This window comes from Orbicella franksi, chromosome 6 (assembly GCF_964199315.1).
Source record: "Orbicella franksi chromosome 6, jaOrbFran1.1, whole genome shotgun sequence".
In the NCBI taxonomy this organism is placed as follows: domain Eukaryota; kingdom Metazoa; phylum Cnidaria; class Anthozoa; order Scleractinia; family Merulinidae; genus Orbicella; species Orbicella franksi.
The window spans coordinates 31,416,028-31,443,138 of record NC_138150.1 but is presented as its reverse complement, the minus strand read 5'-3'; the positions used below and the strand labels follow the sequence as shown (position 1 = coordinate 31,443,138).

The 27,111-nt window shown below is 39.8% G+C and overlaps 2 protein-coding genes across 3 annotated transcripts; one reads left to right on the top strand and one right to left on the bottom strand.

Moving 5' to 3' along the window:
- Positions 1–834: 834 nt before the first annotated feature.
- Positions 835–1,905, bottom strand: LOC145490612 (somatostatin receptor type 3-like). Its single transcript, XM_081469697.1, has one exon. The coding sequence runs from the start codon at positions 1,903–1,905 to the stop codon at positions 835–837; it is 1,071 nt and encodes a 356-aa protein (XP_081325823.1).
- A 6,141-nt stretch (positions 1,906–8,046) lies between these two features.
- On the top strand, positions 8,047–24,161 carry LOC145489771 (netrin-1-like). 2 transcript variants are annotated; one of them, XM_081468811.1, is made up of 7 exons: positions 8,047–9,321; positions 9,632–10,940; positions 14,778–14,966; positions 20,290–20,439; positions 21,246–21,287; positions 21,448–21,507; positions 21,881–24,161. In XM_081468811.1, exons 2-7 carry the CDS (start codon positions 9,971–9,973, stop codon positions 22,222–22,224), a joined length of 1,755 nt encoding a protein of 584 aa, XP_081324937.1. In that variant the 5' UTR covers positions 8,047–9,321; positions 9,632–9,970; the 3' UTR covers positions 22,225–24,161. The 2 variants fall into 2 exon arrangements, with proteins under 2 accessions (XP_081324937.1, XP_081324938.1); XM_081468812.1 differs by having other exon boundaries at positions 8,047–10,940.
- The last annotated feature ends 2,950 nt before the right edge of the window (positions 24,162–27,111 follow it).

Below are 27,111 nucleotides of genomic sequence, written 5' to 3'. Positions count from 1 at the left end.
TGCGAAAGTTTTTTACACTACGCATCTGTCACACGTTTGCACGAAGATGCCAAAAAATTTGTAGGTCGCCTCCTTCGTGTTAAAGGTAAAATCAGTGAACAGATTAATGGGCTCCTGGCAACGTGAATTGGGTGCGCAGTAACGATGCGCACAAACAACAATTAAGCAAGAACGTCCTTAATTTAAATTTACTTTTACTTAAATATTGAATATTTAATTGGCACTACTGTGGGTAGTGAAATTTAACAGCTAATATTTTCCTCTGATTGATGTATAAACCCTTACTTTAGAAAACCTTGTAAAGCAACATATCATAATTAATTAAATATCGAAAAGTGACACAAGTTAAGTAAAGCCACGACGATTTTTCTTTAAAAGAAAATACTCGTAAATTGAAAATTCCTCAAAAGGGGACGCTTAGACAGTCCACCCTGCTGAAAACAGCGTTCACGTTTTTTTTTTAAATAAAGTCGTATAATTTTTTAAGAATGATCCTTTCCAAAATCAATCACGATTACTTACAGATTCAGATTTCATTCCTCCCTCAACTAAAAGGAACAATGGAGATTTTTGTAAAAAAGAAAAGAAAAGAAAAAAAAAGAAAACACACAGATGAAATTTGTCCTTTTTTAAATGTCTTTTGGATTATTAACTAAACTAAAACATAAAACGCAGCTTAAATGTTGCTTACATAACATTTCACAAGCATTCGCGTAGATTTCTCCGGCATTATTATTTAGAGAATGAGATCGAGAGGGTTATTTATGTACTTTCATCGTTCCGAGAATATCGCGACCACTGAAAATCACTCTTTTTGTCTGTGACTCTTCTTGATTATAGTAATCTCTTTAATCCCCTGCGAAAATCCTTGCTAGCTATAGAATAGATAACGGGGTTCGCCGAGGAATTTATCATGACAAATACCAAGACGGCATAAAGAAGATTTTCGTAGTAGTTTTGTATCGCAATCGCCGTCCAAGCTACAACAATAATGCGCAAAATGCTCAAAGGCAACATCGTAATCGCAAAAACCACGATGATTGGTGTTAGAACTTTCGTCGCTCGCCGGCGTTTGTTCTGACGAAGACGAACATTTTCGCTCTTCAGAGAACAACGGTCTTTATCATCTGCCTTGCCATTGCCTCGTTTTAGAGCTTTAAGGAATGCATTGCTACGATGTATAGTGCGTGATATCGCTAGATATGTCCAAGAAATGACAGCAAGTGGCACGATGTACGAGAATATTACCAAAAGAGCTGTGTAGCTTCGCGCAAATAACCACCCGCGCTCCCTCGCAGGCCAAACAGGACCACACCACCTACCTCCTCTAGGGAGCTCGCGATATTCAACCACAAAATACAATGGGAAGGAAAAAATCAAAAATGATGCCAACCACAGACAGCTAGAAACAATCGCTTTCCTTCTCAGCAAAGTCATACCATGATTGTTTTGATGATGTCCCCTCGGTGTTGATAATTTCCGATGCCGCTCTACGGCAATAGCTGCAATACACCACACGGAAGCACCCTGGAAAACATCTGGGATTGGATATAGAAAACGGCAGACAAATCCTCCAAAAGGCCAGCCATAAGGTGTTCTCTCTCTGACTGCCACGAGCGGGAATAACAACAGCAAAATGCCCAGGTCCGCAATGGCTAAGTTTTGAATATAGAAGTCTGTTATTGATTTCTTGCTTTTCAGTTTTTTTAAAACAATGAGCACCAAAGCATTACCAACTATTCCAAACAACGCGATTAAAACCTGGAATCCCAATTTTAACGCATCGACAAGAGAAGAATCCAAGTTCGAGATTGAGTCATTCGTTAGTGAGACGTTCGCATTGAAAGTTGATAAATTTAAGGTTGATGTTGAATTTCCACAATGGCGGGACGTGCAATTTTCCATCACGATTCAACAACTAAATTTCTGTATCCTCCTTAAACGAAAACAGACTCTATTTTGACTTGTCCTGACGACGTTTGTTGCAGACTTCATGTACCGCAGAAGTCGTAAATTAAGCTTCTTTTGAGACTACATTTTGCAGTAGGTTTAGTTGTTTACAAGTTAACGGCCAGCTTATCCAAACTTTCACTTCTGCAGTAATCCTAACGCGGCTTTTCCAAAGTGAAGACTACAGTTGATTGCGCTTGACGTCTCAGAACAATTTTGAAGCTCCGTGTCTGCCTTCTCGAAATCAACTGACAATAGAACAGGTGCGATGAAAACTTACTTTCAGCGAGGTTGGCCACGAGCAATATAATTAGTAGTTTCAGAGAGCATTTCGCTAAGCTGATATCTATTCAATCTTTTTTCTCCAATCATCAATTCCCCCCCTCCCTCGGTCTGAGTAAATAAATTGCATTGAAATGAGAAACTGATTCAAAATATGGTAATTTTCGTGACAACATCTAAACAGTAAGGAACCGGTCATTATTTATCTCTTTTGTCGGGGGGGGGGGAGGGGGGCGGAGGATCTTGGGGGGATCATTGGTGAATTTTTAGGATGACAGAAGGGGGATTTTCCGTAACTTTTTGCCCCCAAAATGCATGAAATCGCATCTTTGAAAACCTTGCCCCTTTGGGCGAATCGGACCTCGCTTTAATTTATGCCGCCTGTTATGCTTTATTGGACACCTGTGGAAACTTCTGCTAAGAACCCTGATCAGGTATCGGGAAGACACGGATCAAGAGACTGCACCATGGCGGCCTCATGTAACCTGTAAGTCAGCATCATAGTTAGAATTAAATTACTTTCATATGACCGTTAAAAGCACTAAATATACACGTCGAAAGGTGAATATGTATGTGAAGTCATCCAGGGGGGATCACGAAATTTATCAATAGCTATATGAGGGGAATACTTTTATAAAAAAAACATTTAAAGGGGGGATCGATCAGCTAAATGTTACTGTCTTTAGCCGAAAATCCTCCGCCACCCCCCAGGCGATAAATAATGACCGGTCCCTAAATATTGCCAACCGCCATTTCAAATCTGATCATAATCAATCACTTTTTTTACATATGCAGCCTCTGCAAGTCGGAATTTTACCATCAAAAGCGGGAAATGCTTTCTAAATAAATATATTCTAATATATTCGTGTCGGCAAAAATAAAACAGAAATTGGAAAAAAGCTTCTTTTTCGCAGATTCTCCTGCGATGTTCAATTAAAAAACTATTACACTCAGATCAATTTTTATTTCATTTCAAAAACTGTCTTTCAACCAGCCGACAAATTTTATCTTCTTTTGAATTCTGACACTGTGGACACAGGATGATAATGCTTGATAGACTCAACAAACAACAAAATTAAAAGTTTGGTAGACTAAATAAAACCGTAATATTCGAGACATGCACCTGATTCCCCTTTGTCAGTATTTAATTTAAGACGTAGTCGCAAGTCATTAGCCAAGCGTGAGGTCTCTATACAGAAATATTGACCGACCTCATTTTGTTCGTGTGGACTAAGGGCTTCTAATGAACAACAACTAAAACCATCTCGACCAAACGAATGTTGATCTAAGAAATTATCATTTTTATAGTAAATGAAACCTTTGCTAAAAATGCGGCGCAAGCCCAAGCGGTTATCCACATGAGAAAATCATGATCGTTGGTTTAACCAATCAAATTGCGCCTTTTGGTTCAATTGGACCACCCGCAGACTAGAAAAACAGTAATCTGGTTTATTGAACTCACAGGCTATTTACTCTAATAAGCCTCAACTTCAACGTATGAATATTTGTCCACTTCACCTCCCGCCTCGAATAGCAAGAGCTAACTGCGGGTTGTGTAAATTTTTTCGCTTGCTTCTTGTTTGTATTCTTTTACGTTGGAAAAAAATCAGTGACTATTTAATTATATTTCTATAAACCAAGTGCAAAATAACGTCTACAGTTGTGGAAACCAGTAATAACATGTAAATTTGTTTTTCATTCTCAAAGCCATTTCAAGAAATTGTTTTTCATTTCAAAATAAAACACATATTTGGAAATATGGTAATCGTAAGAGCAAAACGAATCTAAGATTATTTGATGATGTTTTTAAACTTTCTATTAGATTAGTTTGCTATCTTTGAAAGCTGTACGGTAAATCGGAGGGTTCAAAGCAAGGAAATGAATATTTCATAGCTTGTTGTCGAAATCGACTTCCTTCTTTGTTAATTGCTACAGTATTATATAAATATATAAACAATAGCCGCCATTTGGCACGAAAATATGCTCGGATATTTCTCCACGGACATTATCTGTTCCGACCGGAAGCGAACAGTTCCCCGAGAGCGTAGCTCGAGGAAAACTGTGAGCTTTGAGGAACAGATAATGTCCAAGGTCAAATGTGCGAGCATATTTTCCCGCCAATGGTGACTATTGTGTTTATTATCCTTCAAACATTTTTTGTAGCACGCGCAATTTTGAAATATCACCCAGATATTCCCCATTTTTAGCTGGGGAATATTCAGTCACGTGACGAGTTACGAGTTTATATCCAAGCGATATTCCCCAATTTTCAAAACTTCGCGTGTTGCAAAAAAGTTTAAATAATAAACAAACTAGCCTAGTTCATTTGGCGGGAAAATGTGCTCGGATATTTGTCCATGGATATTAACTGCTCGCTTCACCGAGTAGATAATGTCCACGTACAAATATCCGAACATATTTTCGCGCTCAATGGAGGCTTTTGTTTATTTATGAATGAAAGTTATAAACAGAACTGTTTCTTGGGGTATTTTGGACACATTTAAAAGGTGCTCAATGCGCTAGCAGGCAGTTGAAAATAAAAATAATTAATATCGAGATTTAACGAAACTTTAAAAGACAGCTGGTCCCAGTTGTTCGAAGGCTGGATAACGCTCAGTCCACCGGATAAATCGCTTGCAATATCAACAATTAACAAATAAAGAAGCCTCGACTGTGCTCTGTTCTGTTGTAAAGCACGCAGGAAGCGGTAGAGCACGAAAGAAGTGTAGGGGAAAACACGAGACGTAGTCGAGTGTATTTCCCTTCTTCTTGAGTGCTCTACCGCTTCCTAAGTGCTTTATAACAGAACAGAGCACAGTCGGGGCTTCTTTATTTGTTTCATGGTAAAGATTCCGACAATTTCCCCACGCATTCGGCTGAATTTTCAAACCAAACTTTATTTTCCAAACGAGCAAAAGTGGCGGCAGCCGTGGACTGTTCTCTGATAAAGCACGCTAAAATAAGGCAATCACAATCCTTTTTAGAATTGCTCAAATAATTTGATTGGCTAACGAAGCGACCGCTGTCAATCACAAACTGGACTTCAGCTAAACTTTCAGTTTCGAGTAGTTTGAGCGGCTCTCGAGGGAAGAACGATGCCTTCAAAGTTCGCTTTTAAGTTAATTTTTAAATACGGATCTAAAGGCAGGTAATGGAGGAATCCGGCCGTATTGTGGCCCATGAAAACTGCACTTTTCCAGTGGAAATTACGAAACGCAGAGCTCAAAGCTTGCGGATGAAAATGCGAAATGCCGAGTTGAATTTGAAAGGAGCTACAGTTGTTTACGGCTTGTAGCCGCATGCAGCAAGATTGCCCGAACTAGCGTAAAAGTTAGAAAGACTAAACGGCTCCCACTGGTTCTACTTCAGAGAAAACTTTGCACTGACCACTCGTCGGTTCACTTCGCTGAGATGACCGGAGAACGAGCGTTACTACACTGGATGTAAGTGTTGTTTGAACAATTGAGCATTTTTACAAAAATAAAGCTTCTCATCATAAACAGAGACAGTTCAATTGTTGTTTTCTGTCGTTGTTTTACTTCTTAAGTATAATTCCTGCCTTCGTAACAAATATAATGTCTTTTATCGAAGCACTGTTTAGGTTGAGACCTTGTGTAATTTTGCTACGTGTTTTGTCGGCGGGAATCTAGCAAAACTTGTTGTTTATGTACAGTTTTAACACTACTGTTGCTAACAATGGTCTCTGTGAGCCATATTTACTGCAGACAAATAGCTCGTTTCCATTGCGTTTGCCTGAGTCACAGGGGTTGTTTAATTTGGCTCAAATTTGTCAAAATTCCCAAGCAAAAATTTGAAAGCCAACTTACCGTCATCAACCCGTGCTCTGTTCTCTGTTAAAGCACGCTGTTTCAACCAATCAGAGCGCGCGTTATATAGAAACTTTATTATAATTTGTCATACAAGCTGATAACTGACTGTGATAGAGAAGAGGGTTAAACTGAGCGGGATTGTTTGATTTTTTTTTTTTTTTTTTTTTAAGAAGTTTTTGTTGTCGATTACTTTTTCAAATGTCTTCCAAGCTTTCCTAACTTCAAATATAACTTGTGCTTTTATCTTCGTTTGCCTTAAAGAATGAAGGGTGTAGCCTTAATTGACCACTCCCCCAATGGGGCTTTTCAGGGCCAATGAAACCAAATGATGAAAAGAATGATGCAAATTAACATAACATGGTTCAAAATCCCAACTGGCAGGAGGCAGACCTGTTGGCTATTTACAACCGTTGACGAGGAGTTCGGAACTAGGTTCTACCGAGAAACTTGAACTCCAGTTTAGTAATCAGAGCGCCCTAACCACTCGGTCACGCTGCCTCCACGAGCGTGGAGGAACACTTTAGTTTTATTCCCGCCATTATTATAAACCTCGAGCATTAAATTTCAATGCATTGTCAAAGAGACAGCACGGTGAACAAGAATACTGAAAGAAAATTATCCATTTGCAATTGAGCAGCTTGATGCTTCATTGAATTCTCAGAACCGAGCTTCGAAGAAAATTATCACAATCAGAAAGTAAAGGTCATCTTTCGAGTAGTTTACCGTAGAATTCCGAAAGTAATGCCCATCCCCCCCCCCCCGCGAAAATAACGGCTCTCCGAAAGTTAATTTTTTTACCTTCCAGTTGAACCCCTAAAGTACGGTCACCTCAATCCTTATAAGGACATTCAGATCTGCCCCTTTGGTTTCCGTACAGTTTAGGTGCAACCGTTAAAATAACGAAACCGGGGGCGAAACACTGACTCATCAAGTTACACAGATTAAACTTCATTGATTCATTTTCATGATAGTTTCTAATGCCGCGCAAACTGCGGATGGAAAAAAACATGATGTCCGCTAGCTCACTGTAGAAGCCCCAGCTTAAATAGGCTGCCTATATAGCCCTTAAGTGTATGCCTCGGATATTTTAGACAGATATATGCCCAGGAGATGTGTTGTAATTTGGCCTGTTTCGTCAGGAAATAAAGTTTTGAATTTACTCATAAACGAATTAACGGATACATTACACGCAAAAGATATGGAAAAAATAAAGAAATGCCATTGGATTTGATAAAACCTGTACGATGAAATATCTCTTCACCTGTGCATCGAAATAGAGCACCAATTGATGACATTTCCAGACAAGGTGCCAAGTCTCTAAGGCAGTTAGTTCGCACGACAGGGGAGCAAACATAACTCAGCACTCTCGTGTAATGACAGATAAGCAGAGAAAAGAAATACCTTCATGTCCAGACCTTGCCACACTTGCGCATCCTAAGTGAACAAACGATGATTGACAAAAATCATACAGTACTGAATTTCCTTTGTCATGATGCACAAGGCTAATTGTTTCAAGTCCGGGGGACTACACCCCATAGTTTTTGGTGGGGGGTGTGCGGCCCTAACCAGGAAAGTTTTACTGTGATTTTCCATATCCTATTTTAGATCTGAGCGAAAATCGATACCTCATTTCAGACTGAACTCTAAAATTAGTACACCGTTGTACCCAAAATGGCTTGCATTTGCGTTAACATTTGAGAAGGGTTGCACTGTTTGGCATTCTTGAAGCGGAGAAAAGCAGTACCTTGTAAACAACATACCCAATGCCAAACTAGAGTGAAAAACATACCCTATATCAAACCAAAATGGTCAAAATCGATGCCCTTTTTCAGGTCAAAATCGGTCAAAAACCATACCTGTGGGGGCCGCACCCCGGAGGCTGCACATATAAACACATTAAATAGCCCATATAAATGAGTTCCCCCCCCCCCCCCCCCCGCGAGATTAAAGGAAACTGTATTCCGTTCTGAGGTTAAAAGGGCTTTCCGTACATCAGTTAGTGATTGCGGATGAGGTCGAAAAAAGCCATAATGTGTTGTTGTAGTCAGTCCACCATCCTGAGTGTAAATCGATCGCCCCTTCATTCTGAAAATTAAGCCCGCTCTGATATATGGCGACTTCATTTTGCAGAGCTGTACAAATCAAGAGAATTGCAAATTTGGCCTGATCGGTAGTAGGTAGTAGGTTAACTAATTAGCCACAGCTGTTGTGTTAACGAGAGAAAACTACGCAAAGTCTTCATTTTATGAATTCCCTTGAAGAGCTACCACCCTCTGGAAATCCGAAAGAATTTGTACGGTGACAAGTTTGACGACATTTCGGGAGTAATTTCCGTGAATTCCCCGGTTAATCAGTTGTCTCCGGTTACTCAATAATTGTGTACAAAATAACCAAGACTTGGGAACATCCTGTACCTTAACATGTTATGTTAGATAAGCTTGTAAGCAGGAATAGCTCGGTAATTAGCTAAATTATCTCTATTCTTTCCCGCCTGAATGAGAGGTTCAAGTTTATACGAGATAAGGAATCTTATGACGAGGTCTTAAATGCGTCAGCGATCATTTTATGCTTTCATAACGGTTTAAAACAAGAATCAAATAAAAGATTAGCCATTGCTAGCGTTTGTGTAAATGAGAATTGTGTACCCTTTGTTCGATGGCAATAAAGAGCGCATCTCGTGCCAAAAGCAAGCGCGTTTTGAGTGACATGTCTCTCGACCACCCGGGGTGTTTGTTTGGTTCGAGCTCTCAAAAGTAATATAGGGGCGCTTGTGTCGTACTAATTTGACAAATAGCCCCATTTCGTTAGTTATCTGTTCATCAAATCGACACGTTTCTAAAGAACAGGCGAGGAAGGTGTCAACCGAACGATTACTGGTTCCCAAAATCCATGCTTGATAACAGCATTGGCAAATATTGTAATCGTTTTGGCAGAATTGCCTCACGTCAGTAAGTACGTAAAGCTTTCATCGCCAGTGCAGGGGTCACAAATTTTTTATACATCGTTTCGGAAATCAATAAGAGCAAGGATGGGGGGTTTACTAAGGGCAAACGGCTAATTCAAGATCCACGTGAGAACTATGCTGTGTTGATCCTTCATAACTTTCAGCACAAAGTAGGAAGCGAGGCCATTGACTGCCGGAATCTTGCGCCAGATAAGTTTGTACAGAATTTGCGATTGGCAAATAAATCTCGCTGTGGAATCCACTCATGGTAAAACCATTTTAGAACGCCGTGAGCTGAGATGCAGGCTGAGAACGGTAAGTAAATGCGATCTTGCTAATACGCTTGTCAGCACAACTGTGATCTCGAAAATTCCGCATTTCCAAAATGTTGTGATCAGTTTATGCCGTATTGTACGCCAAATCCAAACACGGCCTTTTCTCCTCCGATAAAAGCCGCAACTGAAGTTACCTTACCGAAGGCCAAGAGAAGGCGAGGGAAACTTATGATTTTATCGTTTCTCTTTTAACCCCAAATTATAATATGAATGGCCCGCAATAAGTGATTAATTGTGTGTTTTGACATCATCTGCATAACTGTGAATCTTTTCTTTTCTTTTATTAACAGGACACATTGCTTCCTAACACCGCCAGACCATAAAAGACCTATGATTGATTAGGTGACGGGAAGGGAATCGTGTAGCAAATTGGCTGTGCGCGTTTGGGAGCGCGTCGCAATCCTGACAGGATTTTAAACAGACGACACGAGCACCTAAAGTAGAGATTATACAACGCAGTCTGAGCCAAATCTCCTCTGATTGAGAGTGTTTATCGTATTATCATCAACAACTTAGTACTAGACGTCGGCCAAGAATTCCTACGACGGGTATTTCCGTTTCTTGAAAGTTTAGTGGAAGTCAAGAACTGCTTTTTTTTCTCTCGTGCCAAAGCCCTGAATAAGTTAACAATGGAGCCGCAGTGTTTTATATCTGTGTTTAATTTTATTGTGTTATTTATATTGGTTCCGAACCTTTATCGCCAAAGTTTCTCGACAGTGACAGCTTCGTCCGCTCGCACTGACTGTTATGATGATTACGGACGGCCACAGAGATGTTTGCCAGAATTTCACAATTTGGCGTATGGGAAACGGATCTACGCAAGCCACTCATGCGGTAAACCTCCGCGAAAATTCTGCAAGTGGCAGCTCAGAGGACACACTTGTCATGTATGCGACTCGAGGGTTCCAAGCAAAACTTATCCCGTCAAATACCTGACTGATCTACACAACCAAAACAACGTGACATGCTGGCAAGCGGATCCCAAGCAATCCCGAGAGAACGTTACTCTAATCCTCTCGCTTGGAAAAACCTATGATATTACGTACATCAGCTTGCAGTTTTGCGGACCGAGGCCCGAGTCTATGGCCATATACAAATCCCTGGACTTTGGCAAGAGTTGGAGGCCGTATCAGTTCTATTCAGGCTCATGCAGCAGGGTCTACGGAAGACCAAAGAAAGCATTCGCTAGCAGAGAAAATGAACAGGAAGCGCTTTGCACCGATGCGCATCTCATAAAGCCTCTTCAAGGAGGCAGAATTGCGTTCAGCACCCTAGAGGGTAGACCCTCGGCGAGTGATTTCGAATCCAGCTTTGTTCTTCAAGAGTGGGTCAGTGCGACTGACATCAAAATCGTCTTCAACCGCATCAGCGCGGTCAGCAAGAAGCAAGAGTATAAATACTACGCCGTGTCGGACTTGGCTGTCGGTGGACGTTGCCGTTGCAATGGACATGCAGGCAGGTGCCCGATCAGCCGTGACGGGAACCCAGTATGTGAGTGTAAGCACCACACTGCTGGTAACAACTGTGAGCAATGCAAGGCATTTTTTAATGATCGACCGTGGAGGCCTGCTACCGAGACCTCGGCAAATGAATGCGTAGGTAAGAAAGGCTGTTAAATCATTTTTTTCAGGGTAGTTTTACGATATAATGTCGAGTCTTTTTGCACCAATAAATCTCAGCGTGTGTCGTGTAGCGATTGAGATTGTTTACGTGATGGCGTATTGTTCCATTGAGAGTGTTTGCGTTTGCTAATTTGCCCTCTTATGCGTAGACTTGTAATAACTGTCATCGGCGCACATTTAGTCGCATTTAGGGCTAATTAGCGTTTGCAAAGCAACGCTTACCTGGGCTTGAAAAAGAAAGTGTTATAAAATGTGTCTTGCGGTTTGAGGTTTGGAATTTATTTTTCCAAATACGGTACGTAAAGACTACTGATTTAGAGTTTTAGCACTCGGCCACCGAAAAACGTGCGGCATCCTTAAGAGATACAAAGGATCAAGTAAGGTCCCAGAATGTCTGATGTCGAGTTAGTGGACAATAAATGAGGTGTTACCTCCTAAAGACTGCTTTTTTCCTGTCTATTAACAGCCGGGCTTTGACGTATTACGATTGTCTTACCAAACTGGTACGTGTAATAACGCACAAAACAGCCGTTGACCCAGCTTCGGTGTATTAAGTATACCCTTCTCCTTGCGGAGCTAACCAAAACGACCAGCTCCTTCAGCCTTCTATCCACAGTAAGTCAAGTGTACGTATCACGGCAATAAAGGAAGTTATCTGACAATAGATATTTTGATAGATGATCATTCTTCGATTGAGTTCAGGTTTTACTTAATAACAAAACAGTATAGAGATCAGTTCAGAAAATTTGCCTGTTAAACGCCCCAGGGTTGAAAGAGTAACTGCGTTCTTTTATTGCACTGCTCAATTAAAGATCTTCGCAAGATGTAATTTAAAAACAAAATGGTTTTTTTAAGATTATACGTTCTTGACTATCGGGTTTGCCTTTTGCACTGTTTAGAGACTTGTATTCCGTGTTGAAAATGCTGGTAAAATCTTAGGACTGTCCATTTTAAGTGGGATTATGAAACGCGGATTTATAAAAAATGCGAAGAATTTATCAAGTTTCCGCGAACTCAAAATTGATATCACAAAAAGATCATTTATAAAGGCCTGTGTTTTGATGCGTCTTGATGGCGACAAGAAAATCACTCTTCACAACGCCGAGAACAAAGGATGAATAAAGAAGAAAATATTTGTATAAGCATAGCTTAAGAGCTTGACTCCATTGAGACGACGAAATAGTTTCTATAATTGAGACTAATTAAGGAAAATTCTATGATCGTCCGACAGAGCGAACTATTTTTACAGAAGGTCTTGTTATTCATTACCCATGCAAAGCTGACAATATAGACACGATTTTTTATTACACTTGACTATTCTGATAACGACAGCTCATTTATCTTTGGACGAGTAGAAGCTTCTAGAGATGGGTACATATTTATATTTATTTCTATTCCAGAATGATTTATTTACATGTTTTAAAGAAATTTCACTTCAAAATTAGAAAGAAAGATGGTACTTGCATTAAACCTTGAGAACTTCAGTCAGCATACGACCCTGTACGTTTCGCAGCCGGAATGATACATATATGTATATTATACCTGATACAAATTCTGTTGATTGTTAAAAAATGAAATAAACGGTTATTTAAAGCACGATTTGCATGCCTTAAATTTTAACCTTTAATTAAGGCATACAGTTCCAAGGACAGACTAGTTCTTGTCTTATTAAAGGTTGAGTTTTGACTGAACAAATGAAAATGTATTTCTATTGTAGTACAAAACAATTTGTTGAACATTTGGCGCTTTCGGAAAGCGAACAGAAATAAAACAGTCAATAGTCTCTGAACCTTATGTGCATTCATTTTCACTAGAATGTTAACTCCATGGTTGGAAAGATCATTACCGGAATAAACCAGTGTTACAAAATCCACAGTTCTAAGCCAGAATTAAGTGACCGAGATTTCAGCTTGTCTATTCCACAACATGACAAAGTATATTAGCTTTACTATGATTAATAACCTAAAGTTATCACTTCCACAATGGCAAACTAAAACAAATCTTCATGAAAACTTTCTGTTTGCAGTGCACACGGATAAGCGAATATTAGAAGCCCCCACAACACCGCCGGCTCATTCGTACACCGAAAACGCATAATTTCTCACAAAGTAAAGAAAGCTACTGATTTTAAGTTTCATTTTACAACACTTTTCTCTCTCTAACAAGAAAAAAGAAATTTGGACCCACGTTATGGCAGGTGCGTATTTGTGTTGTACAAGTAGTATCCAAAATGGCAGACACGGGTACTTTTGTACACTGCTTTAAAGTTGCTACATTTGCGATATAACCGTCTTAAACTTCCGCTAACTTTGACAGGTGTTGACCAAGTTCAGTAGCGGCAGGAAATTTGCGGCTCAGTCACTTGTCATTTATAGGATCTATCTTCGTTCAACAAATCATGATTTGCCGGACTTTGTTGGTGCAGAACGCGCACTAGTCTAATAAGAAGCGGCCAGTGATTGATGAAGTGTTACTCTGTCGCAGCGAGTCGGAACAGCCGAAGGTTCATTCATGCCGGGTGGAAATCATAAATCACCGAAGTGGACAGAAAGCGGCCCACAGACAAACAATAGACTGTAGCCTATTTGTCTCTTGCGTGTGCATTGTTCTTCGCGTCCCAGAGAGGTGTCTTGAAAGACATGAGCTTTACAAAATGAAATGAAAACGTGTTTTTACTAGAAGACAACACAATCACTGCAAAAATAGATGAAAATATGTTTTCGTGATGGTTTTTCCTTTAAAGGCCACGTATTGTATAAATCCTAGTGGCAATCACCTCCGTATCCGGCCAAACGACGTAGTGAAGATGTATACCAGGAAATTAAACATGGCCGTGATAATAATAGGTCATTTAGAAACAGACATTTTCATTTAATCATCTTTCTTGCCGCCAAAAATGCGCCAGAGCATTTCCAGCAGGGCTAATTTTTTCTGTTGTGAAGCTTATTACTGTTTTAAGGTACTACAGGTTTTTTGTTTGTTTGTTTGTTTCTTGTTTTGTTTTGTTTTGTTTTTAACTGAGAAGCCCAGAAACTGAAACATCGATTCCAGCCCTCTAAACCGATGAATTTGTCCGAATAACTCGTCCGCGAAACAGTGAAAGAAAACTGCCACCACAAATTGAGTATAATATTTGAAGCGAAATACTCAGTTTTTGCTGATATCCGACTCTACCATTAATTTTGTTGCTATTTGACGCGTTTTGTGAGTTGTGTAGGACAGAAACCCAGGTAATTTAGATAAGATTTACATCCTGGGCGTAAGTATGTTATATTGCATACGAAATAATCGAGAAAAATAAATGAAAGAAAGAGAGAAGTGACTGAGAGCGTTTTCGAAAAGCTTCGTTTTCGTGACGGATTAGTGTGGACGGTAGGCCTAACCCTAGAAATAAAGCTGTGTTTTCAAATTTCTCCGACTTAGTGTGGACTGGGCCTGAAAGTCCTGAAGTGAAGTAAATACATCAAGAAAGAAAATTGTATGTACTAGTTATTTTCAAATACATAACTTGGGATAGAGTATTCTTCAAACAAACATATTTTGGGATTCCAGTTGCGTCAGAAAAGTTTGAAAACGTCCTCAGGCTCAACCTGCACCAATCATGTTGAGCCAACGAGAAGTGTCAAGAGAGAGGTGCAAATATGCACTTTATGCAAGAAAACATGCCTTCGTGTCCAAGCGAACTTTTAAATATAGTGTACTTTATAAATTATACACAACAAATAGACCAGGTTATAAATCTCTAACACTGTATTTATCTTGTTTCTCGTGTAGTCCACTGATTCAGAACGCTGTTGCCTTTTTCCTTGTTTAGCTTGTAACTGTAACTTGCATGCAAAAGCATGCGTGTTCAATATGGAGCTGTTTAAACTGTCTGGAAGCGACAGTGGAGGGGTCTGTATTCACTGCAGACACAACACGGCGGGAAGATTCTGCCATTACTGCAAAGAAGGCTTCTATAAAGATCCAACAAAGGACATTACTAACAGAAGGGTCTGCAAACGTAAGTAATATTGCTAGATATATCTCGGGCTTGTATTATATGGTTATTATTTCCCCGATCTAACTTTCAGGTAAACAAAAAATCATTCTCCCTAGCGATTGCCATTAATTTCCTGTAATAGTAGCTAACGCCCCCCTCCCCCCTCCGTGCGCTTCTGTTTGAATTGTTTAGATGTTGTACGCTAACACTAACGCAGTTTCTTTACTACTAATGGAATCAATTTATAATATTTCACTGTACGACGTGCTCACTGCATGTGTTCCCATTCGTTGTTTTTTACAAGATCAAAACATTTCGGCTATGTATGATGGAGTTACGATTGCTTTGAGGGTTGCGTGAAGGGCTTAAAGAACGTTTGCGTGGGAGGCTATACCCTGTACCTCTAATGCCTGTTGAAAAATGATGTAAGTAGGCTTTATGATATACAGGGTAGAACAATGGTGACTTGATACTGATTGATGTTCGAGAGTCGTTATGACTGATATAACAAACTGGATTAGGACGCGTGCAATGCCATGTTGAAAACAAAATCCACAGTGTGTTTAAATTTCGATCATTTTTGTTCTTTTTTAATGCTTGCTGACTGCCTGTTTCTCGCATGCTGCCACTATTTCTAGTGAACAACGCGTTACCGAATTTCTGAAAATGGTAATAAAGCTTTGTACGTATGTGAGCAGTGGCCGGCTCGTCAGCGCGCAGAATTGTTTCATCGCCCGCACTATCCCTAAATTCTTGGGGGCGAGTATTTGTCGACTCTTTTACTCAAATGGTCGTTTGGTCTAAAAGACGAATGTGACTGAAACTGTAAAGCTCTGCGTTCATTGGATTTAGTACTATAAGAGCTTGTTATTGTCTTTCAGTATTTGCTCTTTAGAAGTTATAGTTCTAATAGATCTAAGCAGGGCCATTCTTCCTATCCTCTTAGTGGGAAGAGAGCGTATTAAATCAAATATTTGGAATAAGTGTTGTCAATGAGCGTTTTAGCAGAGAGTGCTGGTAGAATGCGATTTATGCTACTCACATTGTAGACCATTGTAGCTAAAAATCGACAAAAATGTAACTCAGATGACTCTTTAAAGAGCAAATCTGCGGCAATTTTTAATTTTATTTAATTTTAATTTTTTTTTTTTTTTTTTCTGGTGTGTTTGTTTTTTTGTTTTCTTTGTTTTTTGGCGCGTTTTCCGCCTGTCGCTCGACTACGTTGACCTGCTCACCGTCTAGCCAAAGTTAAGCAATATGATACATAAAACAAATATTACAGAACATCTGGGTGGTCTGAGTAAAGGCTGGTTTTAATGTTACGGCAGATTGATTTGTTTACCCATTACCTTTTATTTTAAACACGATCATCGAACTCGTCGTTGCCGAGCTAGCTGATACAATCAGTCATCAAACAAATGAAACCAAGTTTCAAAGCAATGAATACCATCATGTGCGGTATCTTTCATAAGGAGTAATGCAATTAACTTTAATTATTGTGAAAACAGACCGAGACGTCGACTATGAAGACCAAGGTATGGGGAACACAAACTAATTAGTACGGTGCTAAGCTAAAAAGAGATAAACGTTTCGTGTTCAGTTTGCTATTAGGCACGACCATGGGCTTGTCCCAGCTTGGTACAAAGTGACCGTATCAAAACTAATCCGCTAACAAGATAAATGAAAACAAAATGCGCAGTCATAAGTACAGCGGAAACCCTCAGGAAATGATTAATCACCTCATCTTTTGTTAAGCTTTGTTTTACTGTGCTTAAGTCCAATTCAGGCAACTATCCAATTATTTTCCTAGTACCCGGTCGAGTGCACAATTTTACTAAGAAGTAACACGACTACTCGCTTGTACAGTTGGGAAACAATTCAAAATTCTCTCGGCTGCCCAAATTGTACAAGAGCTATAACAGGCACGTACAATTTTGGCAGTTGTCAGGAATTTTCTCATCAATTCCCTCAAAGTTACACAGCAAGTTTCAAGTACTAATTCCTTGAAGGGGAAAGCACGCAATGTAATCAAAACAATGCTGTATAGTTGAAGGTTTGGTGTCCTCGAACGATAGACTGATGAGCTGAGCTTGTCGACCGCAACGAACTCCTGGCTAAAAGATCGAGTTTCATGAAGTTGGTTCATGTTTCCAGACGAACTGCAGTTAGCATTACAAATCATTTCATTTTTACACTGAGAACATTAAAAATCGTAAATGTTAACATCAATATTTTGACAACAAAACCTATCCAAAGACAGCAAATCCAGTTAATTTCTGCCGGCATACATTCGACCACTCGAGATTAGTGGCATTTAAGCCTTTCAGGACCGCACAAATAGATAAGATTAGGATTTAAAAAAAAAGTGGTATACTCAGAGGATTGTTCTGTGCACTGAAATCATTATGTTGGGTTACACAGTTGATGAAACAAAGCAATGACTTCCAGGAGTCAATTTCTTGTATCAATGCCCACGCGAAGACTGACAAGATGCAAGAGTCAATTGCATTTGCAGGCAAGTTTTGTACTTAATCAAATCAATCGGGTGACGCCTAGTTTCACCTATCTGTCTCAAAGACAGATTCAACGAATATATACGCTCTGTCGACAAAACTAACATTAAATCCAAACCCAGCACTGATGCCGAACATTTTCTCTCTCATCCTAATCACTGCTACACTGGCATGCAACAAGTCCCGCTTGAACTTATCCACTCCTCACGTGGCTCAATCAGGATTTAGCGGGGACTTTGGGGTCCCCGACAGTACAAAACAACAAATTAACCTAACACTTAGATAGGCCGATTTTTTAATTTAGCGGGGACTCTGGGGTCCCACTGACGGTATGAATTGATGCCATGAATCGTGAAACTTGTTACCTACGTAGACCCGGCTTATCTTCACTTTATTTAGTTTGTTTTGTTCTTCATTTCCGCCACTCCTTTTAGTTTCGAAATATGTGTTACGACATCCACCGTTATATAATATTGTAATTTCATTTTTATAATTTAGTAACATCTAAACCTGAAGAAGGCTGGTCTGGCCAGCCGAAATATTCTTTTAAATATACAACGTTGTGTCAGCCTTGCGTTAGTCTTTTACTTCTCATCGTTTTACTTTTCAAGTTTGGCTGATTAGATCTCCTGTGAACGTTCCATCAAGCAGGATCTTTGTTCACGCACGGCTTTTGCAGTTTATTTATACTCTTTATTTTTTATGAGAATGTTGTTTTTCCGACCGAGGCTGAATATTTTTATTTTTCTGCCGATTTTAGGCTGAAAATATACTTGTGTATATTCTTATATTACAGCATATAAAATTTCTGTTTTCGAAGGTATTAAGTGTCTGGATGGTATTAAATTAATTTGGAACCAGCCTGCAGGCATCAGAGCATCGACCATACGGCTAGTGTAGTTTTTGTTGCCTTTTGGCTACTTTTACCATATACTGAGAGAAGGAAGGATTTTATACGGTTTAGTGAAAAAATATAATTGTATTGTATTTACAAATTTTCAAAATAAAAAATTTGTTCTTTTCAAAATCTTAGCCTCGGGTTTATTCTTAAAATATTCTTAAATTTCGCAAATTTCAGACTCGATATTCTGTTAGAAAAGAAAGATTGTACTGAATTTTTCCCTATAAAACTGTGCTCTACACTCGTATGAAAAAAATAGAAATAAAATTGAGAGTTCGGTCATCTGGAAGCAATGTCTTGCATAAAGCTTCGCGCTTTGAAATCGGTTTACATTATAACGAACAGGCGATCAGTAGAAAATCTACAGGCATAACTCAGAAATTTTAACATTGGCGGTAGATTAAAATCTCAATTAGCTATTTAATCTGGCTTAAGATGGCTTATAAATTAGTTCATGCTCTTTACCAAAGCAACAGGAATACATCCCAATGTAGTTTCCCCAGACTTTTAGAGGGCAAGCCGACTTTTAAGTCACCAAACCCTGTAAGCGGCTATTCAGAAACAAATTTCGGTTTGTTTGTGACAGGAAGAGATCTTAAACAACCAGGAATCAAACGTTTACTAACTTGATATAGGCTGATACCCTAATCAAGGTAAGAAAGAGATGTTTCATATTAGATGCTCAGTCGACAATTTACTTACAAGACTTTTCATTTTACCCACGTCGGACCAAAGAGCTAGAGATGCGTCAAACAGACAACAGATACGACTTCGTTTTTTAATTGACTTTTGTAATTTCCACAACATATATTTTTCTACCTGAGTAACATGAAAAACTATTATCGTTCACAACAGTTGCAGTATTACAACCTTTCTTTTAAACAGTTTACGAAAGCCGACTGAAATCGTAAAAGCTCAGGTCAGTTTTGCTAAACTGAAGCAACCAAAGATGTTATTAGCGTCCATGTATTGTCACTAAAATCTCATCAAACGTCTCCTTGCCACACCCCTGTGATGGCGACATGTGCACCTCATTAACAAGAGAATCAAAGTCATCTAGATGTCATCACTTCATAAGTTAATTTTAGGTCATGGAAAGTCTCCATTAGTAAGAACCTCCTCTTACTGGTGAAAGTGTAATGTTACAGAAATGACACAGTGAAAATGGATAGCGAGAACTTGCACTGGCGCACGCAAAAATAAAGTAAAACTTGTTAAATATTTGGAGCTATTCATATTACGTATAATTACATTATTCTGCGGTTTTAAGTTTACACAGTTAATGGGACATCTCCATTGAAGACTATCAGTTGCCTACATGGACCAACCTTTGCTTATAATGCCATGTGAAATGTTCTGATTTTTAAATCTGTGGATGAAAACCATGTTGAAACTTCAGAGTCTACCAATATTGGCTTTAGTATCTTAAAGAAGCATAGCCTTGAGAGTGGATTTGTTACCTACAGCTCAGGAAAATCAATTTATTGCCGCCGGCGTTCGCTCGCGGGGGGGGAGGGTACTTCTGTAAATTTCGGGTAGGTGGTCGATCGGTCGGGGACGACCCACATGAAAAGGTCGCGGATGCTCGTCGCCTCGTTTAGGGGTATAAATCAAGGATTCTGGTCTCACCAAGCGTGTTGATGACAAAATGGCTCTATTTTTAGCTGTCAAAGTATCTTTTAGGGTGCACCTGAAGAAATAATAATAAAAACCCTCTTGTTTCCGTTTTTCGGCTCTCGAGTCCGGTTTTCTGGCGCGGGCTTCTTTCCTGGGAAGCGGCTGGTAATTGCCCCACATCCAGATTGGTCTCCCAAAAGGGTTTAACTCAAAACTCCCGACGAACGGCCTTTTCACATGGGGGTCCTCCTGTGGATCCGATCGAGCTAGAAACACAACTGCCAATATTTACGGTTCTCATTATTTCTTGCAGCATGTAACTGCCACCCGCACGGATCTATGGGAAAGGTTTGCGACCAGAACACGGGACAGTGTCCTTGCAAGGAAGGCGTGACACGGAGACAATGTGACAACTGTGCTGTGGGATACGAGAACACAAAAAGTCCCATTGCTCCTTGCATCAGTGAGTATTTACTTCTGAAACCACTCTACAACGTAGGTCATTTGCCATTAGAGTCATAGCAGTATATGGCTTTTATTTTTTACATTTTAGCTTTGTTTAATCGATTTTATATCGACTTATTTGTATTTTAGCTAATTTGTTAGATATCTTAGGTGTTCCCTATTAGCAGGGGGATTCTCCTCCGCTAGTTTTCTGGACACCTTAATTAAGTCATTATTATTATCAACTAACCCTGTTAAACTAAGACCAAGAGACAGCTCACTAGTATGAAATCTTTACTTTGCGTGGTTTAAAAGACGTAGAAAAAAACCTCTACGCGCACGAAGGCCAGCTCCGAATAATAGTTTATTGATAGCCTGTGTTGCAACGCTTGCTACACAGGCTATTTTATTGAGGTAGAGAAACTCTTGCCGGAATGCTAAGTAACAGTGGATACAACTAACAGGAATGGTTGAGACTGAAAGGCGATTACAAATTGTCAACTTGAAAATTACGATACGGTTTTTTCCAAAATATTATAGACTCACTAAACACAAACAAGAGCCTATCACAGCACGTGGTTGTGTTTTTAGCCTTCATTACTCTTGTTTGAAGACATGTTTCTCACGAACATGTTTCTTGCGAACATCGCCTTCACAGGCAACTCTATGGAAATCTGAAATCATATAGAGTTGGTAAATCTTGTGCGAGAAGCCAAATGTAAAGCTCACTCACTTAGTCATTCACTCAACCTCTTCGTCCCGGCTAGGACATAAAGCCATGAAGCTCACAAACTGGTTATCTTATTTTTTACGTTTTATTTTCAGAAGCACCAAACACAGTTATGTCAATACAGCCCAAGGATTCTAGTAAGCTATTTTTATACCACAATTATATTTGGAAGTAGTTTGCTTTAGTAAGTTGAGGTTTATTCTAAAATAAATAAGTTAATAACAGAGCTTGTTTTGTCTGATTCTGTTGTTGAACGTGCATAGCGATTGCTTGACACCTCATATTATTTCATTGCAGCCTGTTCCCAGTGCAAGAAAGTTGGTCTTTCTAGGAAGAAGTTTTGCCGGAAAGATTTTGGTAAGTTCTTATCCGATTATGGAACAGCCCAGGTAGAGAACAGGTTGTCAACAGGGCTCCTGGTTTCGATCAGTTCCTTCACAAAATATGAAGGCCATTTCCAAGTGACCTTGTGCTTCTTTTTCAAAACGAGTCCTCGTGGAAAACCTTTCGTATGAAAATGAGTTTGATTTGCATGAAAATGAAGGTGTAGGAGGAACACATTTCCGTATGAATGGTTTCGCCCGAAGACTCGTTTTGACACCGAGGCACAAGGCAACTCGGAAATGGCCTATTGAGGTCTTGAATTAGACATGAATTTGTTGAGACTACAATAAGAGAAGCCCTGGGAACGAGGTTGGTTAAGACTCGTCTTCTCATTTAACACTTTCAGCCATGAAAATAGCAGTTCTTGGGTTGGATAGGACATCTCAAGGGGACTGGATCCGAGTCACCGTCAACGTCATGACACGCTACAAGCGCTCATTAGTTCGTCTGAGACTAGGGAATGAATTCTTGTGGATACCACGACGAGACTATAAGTGCAAATGCCCAAGGTTGCGACCTGGCCGAGACTACCTGATCGCGGGCTCAATCAGATCCACTCGCAGGAAAAAGTCAATTGTAGTGGATCACCGTAGTATGGTAGTGTCCTGGAATAAGAACATGGACAGAAAAGTCGAAATGATAAAGAAGAAGTGTCAACATGAAAACGAAGCTGAGCACCGCTACAATTAAACAAAAACCACGAAACCTTATCTTAAATTACAGCGAAGTAAACCATTTAGTTGTCAAGTTTCACTTCGCATCAAAGCAGGTGCGAATAATATAGTTCCAAGCAAAACGAAATAGTGAAAAGGAATTATGACAACAAATCCTAAATGCTGACTTGATGAGCAGAAAGGAATTACCCCTATTCTGTTCCAGGCTCTCTCGGTCAGTGAGGACGACACGAAAAAAAAAAACGGTAGGTTATTGAGAATAAAGAGAGGGGTTTGGGAGAGAAAGAGGCAAGGCACTGCTCTTTTATCCTCTGCCCGCCTCGCGTCGTCCCCACTGATAGAGAGCCTGAAACAGTCTAAACTACTTACACATATTTGTCAAAACAGCTATTATATTAAAAAGTATTTTTATAAAACTACAGTTAATTTTATCATTTAGCACATAAAAAGCACTTTTACATTTGCGGAGATTTTAGTTTTTTCTTACGGCCCTGGTGTACTTACCGTTTACAGCGATGTTTATGTTGCCTTCGGAAGCACGGATGACGTTAGTGGTCTAAGGTCGTCTAAGTTGACTTTATCCTCGCTTGTGAAAGGATATGAGGCTTAGCTCAAAGTTCTTATTGATATAGATAACTGTGCTTCCACTAAGGACTCCTAAAACCGCGCCAGGGATCCGCAATAACATGCCGGTACATGGTTAAAGTCTATGCTTTTGTTTACCCAATTACTTCCGCGTTTATGTTGTCAGCTAACCATTTTATTGTTACTAAGTGAAGGCCGTCATTTCGTTCATGAAGACAATCGTCATTTCAGTTGCCTGAAAAAGGAAAAACTGAAACAGTATTAACCAGGGTATATACAGTACCACTCAAATGTAAGCTTTGCTGCCGAGAGCCAAAGAAGTGACGCAACATTTGTAGCCGTCTTATTATAGCACTATACGTGGCATACCGTTTCATATCTACAGAATTTCGTCCACGACAAACTGATTCCACTGTGCTACATGAGCACAAGGTTACTTAAAATACCATCCGTGAGTCAAGCAGTCATATTAAGTCAGGATTTAGTTTGCGTGCTGTTTCACATGGCACGTTGGAAACGTTTTCTGTGCCGACACATGAATGTATGGGTAAACGTTATTCTGAATAAAAGCACGCTAGAGTAGTTTTCACTTGAGTGTCGAAAAGTAATTGGTTTTGCATTACTACGCTACACGATTGGCTTACAAAACTGCGCCACTTTTTCGTCCAATCAGAAGGAAGAGCAAAACCAATTGTGACTCGCTCGCACACGTTTTACCGCACTTCGCGTCAGGTACGTGTATTTAGTCCGACTTTTGATTGGTTCATTGGATTGTCTGTGACCTTTGTGATTGACTAGAGTGATTACTTTGGTTTTGGTTTTCCAACTCGAAATTGAAAACCGCTCTAAGAGAACTTGTATGTAGGCAAATAGGTACTGCTTTTGACATTTTAATTCTTGTATTTCATCACCGACTGGCGACGCGGTAAGGTGTCTTTGATTTTCCCTGCTTTGTGTAATTTTTATCCAACTTTTACGAAATATTGGTGCAAAGCAGTTCAAAATGTACCTGACTGCTGTGGTATTGTCAATATGGAAGAATACGCAGTTGTGTTGAGGCGGCGCGACCCGAAAAATCCACAAATTTCGACTCCTGAATCGGCCTTAAATCTCCCCTCGGATGGCAGAAGTCATTTTGGCGTGTGGCAAATTAAAAACGAAAAGCGAGTAATTTAACAAAACAACCGGCTTTTATTATATACTCACCAAGTCCTTTCGTTCCACAAAATAAAAGGTAAACTTCTTCTGACCCGAAGTTCGATCGGCTTAGACCTCTTAGGCGGACTGCCACTTAAGCATTTGGCCAACACACGGTCTTACAACTCAGTTTCATGTCTGTCTAATTTCAGATTCTGCAAATAAAACCAATTAAATACCTTGGTGAAAGACACGTTAGTTTTGAAAAATAACTCATTTTCAAGTCGTTTTTTTTTCATAGGCCAATCAGTTCATGCCAGTTTTCAAATTATTTCCATCAATCAATCCATTGTATTAAGTTTAACTGGTTATTGCCACTAAACAATGGACGAAAATTGAGCGAATATGTGGCAAAAACAAAAAAGGGGCACACAAGACAGTAGCTGAGTACATGTGTCAGTGATGTTCTTACCACATCTCGACGTCTTCTGAGATCCATTACTGAACAGACGATCGGAAACATTAAAACTACATGTTTTATATAATAAAGAAACAAACTATACAGAAAAGACTTTCAATGTATTTTATTTCCCCACTTTGACAAACAATAAAATAGCAATTTGACGTAATTTATTGTCCATATAAAATGAAGCAATCTCATTGGTTACTTTACGCAGCAAAGAATTCTAATTGGTTCAGAGAAACCACGCTACTGTCAAACTTAAATCAAGCGTCGCTGGTAGTGGAATAGAAAACTTTAAGCAAAAACAGAATTGAACTGCAAAATCCACAAATTTATACAAAATGCTGGAAAAGTTAAGTTAGTTTTTGTCATCAGAGCATCCCTGTGAGCCAAGAAAACCTGGACGTTTATTATTTTAAGCTGAGGGCCCCAAGTTTATCAGTAACTTAAGTTACTGTCACGGGTCACCCTCATTAGATAAAGTCTTTCACTTCACTTCACTTCACGTTGCCTTTAATATTGCAGGAGTTGAAAAAGCCGCTCGATAAACTTGCGCCTAATAAAAGGTTTCTCAAATCTCCACTGAAACAGTGGGTTAAATCAGGGTGAGGTGGGTGTATGGATAAGTCAAGAATGCCTCCCCAAAAAAATGTAAATAAATAAATAAATAATAATAACATTAGGTCAAACTGTTTGGTGTTAGAATGTGCACTAACAATGAGAGATACAACCTGCGATACAGCCACACCTACCACAAGGTAGTACAAGAAATAAATAATAATAACAATAATAATAGCAAAGGAGAAATTAGACTTGCAGTGCTTAATTGAAAAACAGTAGTCTAGATGTAGACCTTTTAGCTTTTAGTTAAGACCTTCCCTAACAACAAATATGCTACTTCTCTGGGTAAAATGAGCCGGCATGTGAGTTGGAGACATCACTTCTGATTACATAAACCGTCAAAGAAAGTAGTTCCAACTTTTAAAATTCTAGGCTCGACCTCTGGCTACGAATATTGTTGTCCAATCAAGAATGGAGAGATATAACAACAGCAGTTGTCTCATTACAAAAATGGTTTGATTCCCATTTTTTTTGAACCAAAATAAGAAAATTCTAGAAAATAAAAGAAAAAAGAACATCTCGACAATTTACGTTTTATAAGAAGGAATATAGACTTCCTGAAAAAAGGACAGCCTCTTTGGCGCGTGCGCGAACAGTTTACCTGCAATTTTTAATGTTCTGGAGTTCTGCTCGTAGGTGCCAGAGGCTGAATTTAGCCCCGTTGATTTTAACAAAACCCGTGATCATCTCCAGCTCCTCGCAGATCGCATTTCGGCGATAAACTACATTTCGATTCTCCAGAAACATTTTTAGCACAGCATTTGCAAGGAGGTTGCTTTCTAGGAAAGTATCTTCCTTTAGATCATGAACGACAGTTAAGGCCGACAAACAAGGGGCAGAGATCATTCCAGCTTGAGCTGATTTCGCCAGTGTGTACGCTTCAGCAGAGATGTTGTTAATCCACGGATCAACTTCCAATCCTTTGTCCAAAGATACGAAGCTCCTCTCTTCCGGGGTTGAATGCGTTACCTTTGCAGGCACTTGCGCGATCACTTCTGAAGGAATACATCCAGGAGGAAGGCAAAATGAAACCACGGTTGAACGAACTCTGCACGCTGCAGTGAAAGATCCCGAATGTCTCGAAGAATAATCGGAATCGCGCTTTTCGTCTAATACGCTGTGGACCATACAGGTTGATTGCTTTGCTCGGCTACGTATCTTCTTGAACGAAGGAGCAGCTGAAGGCTTGTCTAGAGACAAAGAAGACGCCACATTCGAATCAACAGTTTCCTGCGTGTCACTAAACCAGTAACATCGCTTCTGCGCCACTCCTAAGGATAATAGACCCTCGCGGAGCCCACTCTGTTCTGTTAACGCCGAGTCTGTCTCTGCGATTTCTGTCTCCGGCTCGTCGCAATGGTCAGGGTATTGTACGCGGTGGCCTCTTGATTAGTGAAGAATACAAAAGCGAAAACCGGCACAACGTTCCTCTTGATTAGTGGGCGCGACTACGTATCGAGGGGTCCGGGTTCCAGCCCTGGCCAGGGACTATACTCTCACAGTGCCTCTGTTCACCCATGTGTAGTGTTCACCCATGTGTTGTGGTAGTACATTAGATCTGGGCCAAGCTGCTTCAAGAAAGATTAATTTAATAATCTTATCCAATTATTAGCCCAAGGCCAAATTTTAAGCCCTGTATTTTCCCAATGAAGATTTTTAGCTAAAATAATATCATGCAGTCCTCGAGCTTTGACTTCAATGAATCTCGAGTCCACTAACCGTTAAAATGAAAAGCATAACATTCTCAAGAAAATAAAATGTCGATTGACTCTTAATCCTGGGCTTTTGAGCAACCGTGTTCTGGATCAATCCAGTTGTTAATTACAATCTTGGTTGCTCTGTTGACTTTACAAATTTGAACATTTGTAGAAAAGGAGGCATTCTCTTGGACATCTTCGTTGCTATCTCGGTCATCATCATGGCTGGTCTTCTCTTTGTGGTTGGCTCCTTCAATGGCAGTTGACCTTTCGCCTTGTCCAGGACGGTTTAATGACGTGGAGTAAAATGGGTCCTCCACCCTTATCATGACTTCTGTTGGAATGCAGCCTGGAGGATTAGGAACACATCGATAGTACGGCGCTCTTCTTCTGGGTACCA